Below are 4479 nucleotides of genomic sequence, written 5' to 3'. Positions count from 1 at the left end.
TCCTTCCCCGCCCTGAAACCTGATCCAACTGAAGGATTGATTGCAGGAAAACTTGGCCGCTTCCCAGCCCTGGTGGCCGGGGCAGTGCGAGGCTGCAGCCTCTGAAGGTGCAGGAAGCAGCCAGCTGGGAGAGGCCGGCTGGCTGGGACATGAGGCTGGCAGAGCGCAGGCAGGCTGGTCCTCAGCAGGGCTCACCCTGAAGGCCACTCGAGACATCCGACACCGCGAGAAGCTCGCCATGCTGCTGTGGGTGCCGCAGGTGCTGCTTGCCTTGTTTCTGCCCACGCTCCTGGCCCAGGGAGAAGGTAAGGAGACGGTGGGGAAGCATGCAGGACCTGGCTGGCAGCTACAGAGGTGGGAGAGGGGATGCTTGGCCCCTCCAAAAGTTGAGGGGAAGAGGGTTTTGGAGTGGGTGGGGCTACAAGCAAGTTGGGGATCTTACTGCATATGAGCATGAGAGGATTTTAACACACTGGGATCCAGCTAGAAATTGGGGATGTTGAACGTCGGGTGAGAGCAGGGCTTGCAGAGAGGGGCCCTGAGCTGTGTGGGAAATGCTTAGACGGGCATGGGACAGGGGCTCCTCTCTTTTTGCCCTGCCCCCAAACTCATCGAAGGGCAGCTGCAAGGAAACTTTGAGCTCATTTGGTCCACGCTTTCTTGTTATAAATGGGAATGCTGTGGACCAGAGATGGGGAGTAATTCACTCAGGGTCACACAGCTCCTTAGCAGTAGAGTGGAGACCAGAATGAATGTCATCACGTTTCCCCAGCTTCACTGCTTTCATTGCACGGGTTCTCTAAAGTTCCTTCCAGGGCTAACTTCTAATAGCACCAAACTTTTCTCTGCATTCCCCCACCCATCCCTTTCCACCTCTTGGGGACACAGGGCATTTTGGTCACAAAAGGATCCATTTCCTTTGGCTGCAGACAATATTTGTTCCCCATTTGGGAAGGTTTTCTCTCCATCCAGAGCAGGGTGAAGCTCAGGCTGGGGCACAGTTAGGATGTGCTTAATTGGACGGATCTGAAGGGCTTCTGGGCACAATGGTTTTCCTCCCAAGAGCTGTCATTTGGGGAAACTCAGTGGGATGAGTAGGCCTGGGCTGCAAGTTAGGACTGTGGTCTGGAGTTTCCTTGGCTGAAGAGAAGCTCTGTCCCTCCCAGCATTGGTCCTTTGCTCTGAGGCCTGCAGGGCCCAGACTTGTTCTGTCCAAAGTGATTGTCAGGGCCCAGAGTCCCAGACAATAGGATCTGAGCTGTCGTGTAGCGAAGACACACAGGGACCTGGGTTTGAATTTCAGTTCCTTCCCTTGCAGGGCACGGCACTCGTCTTTCTGAGCCTTGGGGAGCCTCACCCAGGCTTCTGAGCCTTACCTTCTTTATCTATAAATGGGGTGTCATGACACTCACTCCAGTGGGCTCTCCTAAGACTGCAATGAACAATACGTTCGTTGATATTTTTTCAAAGGGGACACTCAATAAATGTCCTCTTGTCTTCCTCTCTCTCTGCTCTTCTCTGCCTTTCTGAGGGAAGCTGAAAGTTTATCAGGGGCTGGTGGGTGAGGGGTGGGAAGGGGGGTCTGCAGGACCAACTTGCTGTAGAGGTCCACAATGATAGATGAGATGGGAGAAGCTGCAGCCTTGTCGAGAGAAAGCCGGGCCTGCTGGCCCCTGGTCTGTGAAAGACACTGGTCTCCCTCTGCCAGCCCCTCACGGCCTTGCAGCCTGTGCCCTGGTCCTCCAAGTGGCTCCCCTCCCCGACCCCGTCTTTCACCTTCATATTTCTGGCACCTTTCGGGAGGTGCTTCTACTGTTTCCCAGATGGACAACTGAGGTGCTCATGAAATCCCCAGAGAGCGGGGCTAGGGCCTAGGGGTTGGGGTTTCACTGTTTTATCTTTGCAGGCTTCCTGCTCTGGGGACCGTTTGGTTTCTCCTCACTTCCTCCACACCTCAGCCCAGCCCTCTTCCTAACCCCATCAAACCTGCCCATAAAGCTACCCTAGAAGGAGGCCTGGCAAACCCTCCCCAGGAGTTTCTGTGAGTGTGGAGAGGGGGCAGGGATCTCCTCTGGGTAGATTTTGCAGGAGGGAGAAGGAATGTCCATATTCACTGGGTGCCCACCCTTTTCTCCTTACCGGTTGCGGGCTGGGGTCAAGGGGACAATGTGCTATGCAGAAGCTGAGATGTGACCTTGGCTGAGACTGACCCTCGGCAGACCATTGGGCTTAGAAATTGTGCACTTGGGGTCACACTTTCCAGTATCACACCCGAGGGCCAGCTCCCCTTTATCTCCCAGAGCCCCTCATGCAGGGCCCCATGGGCCTACCTCCTCTTGGCAGGCATCTTCTCTCAACCCTTCTCAGCCCTTGGCCTACTTGAGACCTCACCTGTCTTGTGGCACCTGCTTTCACAGCCCAGCTTCCCTTCTCATGTAAATGGGTGCCTAGGTTACCCTTAGGAGACAATGTCTTTGGATTTGGGCATGCTCTAGTAATGGGAATTTCAGTCTGTGGGAGTATCTGGGAAGGGTGGGGACACTTTCCTTTTAATAGCTTTCAAACCAGGGCCAGAGAACTGGGGGAGACTCAGGCTCTGTTGTCTGATTTGAACTGTTCTCCTTCCCAGCCAAGCACAGGCGGGGCCCCCAGGCCCGGAATGCCTCCAGGCCAGCTCTGCTGCGGCTGTCAGATCACCTCCTGGCCAACTACAAGAAGGGTGTGCGGCCTGTGCGGGACTGGAGGACGCCGACCATGGTGTCCATTGATGTCATCGTCTACGCCATCCTCAGCGTGGTGAGCCCCTGTTCCCGCTGCCCGGCTCAGAGGTGGACCTTCTGGGTGGGAGACCACGTGAGACCAAGTCACCCCCAGGCAACACGGTGGGCATTCAAGCGCCCACAGTACCTGTGCTCTGGCACCATGGCTCAGGACAGCTGCCCAAACCAGAAAACTGGGGTCACCTTCATGGCTGCCTCTCCTGTACCCTACAGCCAGCGGGTCACTCAGCGCATGCGGTTTTCACAATCGTACCTACCCGTGTGAGCTGTGCGACGGTTCAGACCGTCCTATTCGTCTCTACACCCTTGCTGTCTTACACACGTCCTTGGTACATGGCGGGTGTTACTAAATTGTTGTTGAAGAATTAATCATAAATAAATCAATTAATCAGTTACTGAAGTGGGGGGGGGGTGCACTGCCCAGCTGAGGAGGCCGGACATTGGGCAGAGATAAATGAGAGGGCAATTGCAAGACTCAGGGCACTGCCCTGGGGTAGGATGGGTGGAATGGACTTCTCTGGCTGTCTCTACTAGAGTCAGTTGGCCGTTTCAGGAAGGGAAATGGGGAATTGGATCGAAGGGAGGGATAGTGATGGATTTTTCATTCTGTGTGGTTTTGTACGGCTTGACTTCGTGCTAGAGTAGGAGATAGATACATATATATAAACGCACAGATATACATCTATATGATGCTGTTATATGTCTTCTATCATTATCTTCTATTGTGTTAGAAATGTATATGTAAAATATACACAACAGAATAGAAGATACACACACGCACGATGTCAAAAAAGAAATCACTGAACTTCTTTCTAGGTGTGTCCTAGTAAAAGACCAACTCTTCCTGGCTCACCCCTTTTCCTCCACCTCATTTCCTCACTCTCACTTCCCAAGGGAACAGAGACACAGAGCAGCAGCTCCTGCTGGGGTTGGTGTGCGCAAGGGGCCCGCAGCCCACAGGGCCACCCACGCTGAACTCCCGTTCTTTCCACAGGATGAGAAGAATCAGGTGCTGACCACGTACATCTGGTACCGGCAGGTGAGCTGACCAGCCCCTGCCCCTCCCCCACCCCCATTTCCTCCGACTGGGGCTCCAACATCTCAAAGGAGTCAGAATCTCAGAGGCCTTGGGGAGGGGAGGGGAGGGGAGGGAAGAGGTGGGAGGCCTACTCACGAGATCCAGGATCTCCTGGATCTGGACCCCTCTAACCTCAGGACTGGGAATAGAAGGCGGCTTAAAGATTGGTGGGGCTTCCCTGGTGGCGCAGTGGTTGAGAGTCCGCCTGCCGATGCAGGGGACACGGGTTCGTGCCCCGGTCCGGGAGGATCGCACATGCCGCAGAGCGGCTGGGCCCGTGAGCCATGTCCTCTGAGCCTCCGTGTCTGGAGCCTGTGCACCGCAACAGGAGAGGCCGCAACAGTGAGAGGCCCGCGTACCGCAAAAATAAATAAATAAATAAAAAGATTGGTGGAGGAGGAACCCTCCACACCCTGGTTTCTGAAGTTTTTCACAGCCTCGCAAACATGTGCTTTTCCCACCTCTGCTGCTCAAGCACCTCAGTGACTGGTGGCTCAGAAGGCAGTCACTTTGCTTTCAAACAGCTCTAATTGCTAGAAAGTTCTTCCTTCTATTAAAGCCAAATTGGACGACAACCAAATTGGGTGATTGAAACAGGATGATTCCATCCAGTTAGTCTCC

At 54.3% G+C, this 4479-nt stretch overlaps 1 protein-coding gene across 1 annotated transcript in view; it reads left to right on the top strand.

Moving 5' to 3' along the window:
• The first annotated feature begins 235 nt into the window (after positions 1-235).
• The window catches only part of HTR3A (5-hydroxytryptamine receptor 3A), a 13338-nt gene continuing 9094 nt past the window's right edge, over positions 236-4479 (top strand). Inside the window, exons 1-3 of the mRNA XM_007452208.1 lie at positions 236-305; positions 2630-2796; positions 3775-3819. Coding sequence (XP_007452270.1) covers positions 239-305; positions 2630-2796; positions 3775-3819 — 279 coding nt within the window. The 5' untranslated portion in view covers positions 236-238. The remainder of the gene's footprint in view (positions 306-2629; positions 2797-3774; positions 3820-4479) is intronic.

The sequence above is a fragment of the Lipotes vexillifer genome, unplaced genomic scaffold (assembly GCF_000442215.2).
Source record: "Lipotes vexillifer unplaced genomic scaffold, Lipotes_vexillifer_v1.1 scaffold743, whole genome shotgun sequence".
Classification (NCBI taxonomy): domain Eukaryota; kingdom Metazoa; phylum Chordata; class Mammalia; order Artiodactyla; family Lipotidae; genus Lipotes; species Lipotes vexillifer.
This window is presented reverse-complemented; position numbering and strand designations above follow the sequence as displayed.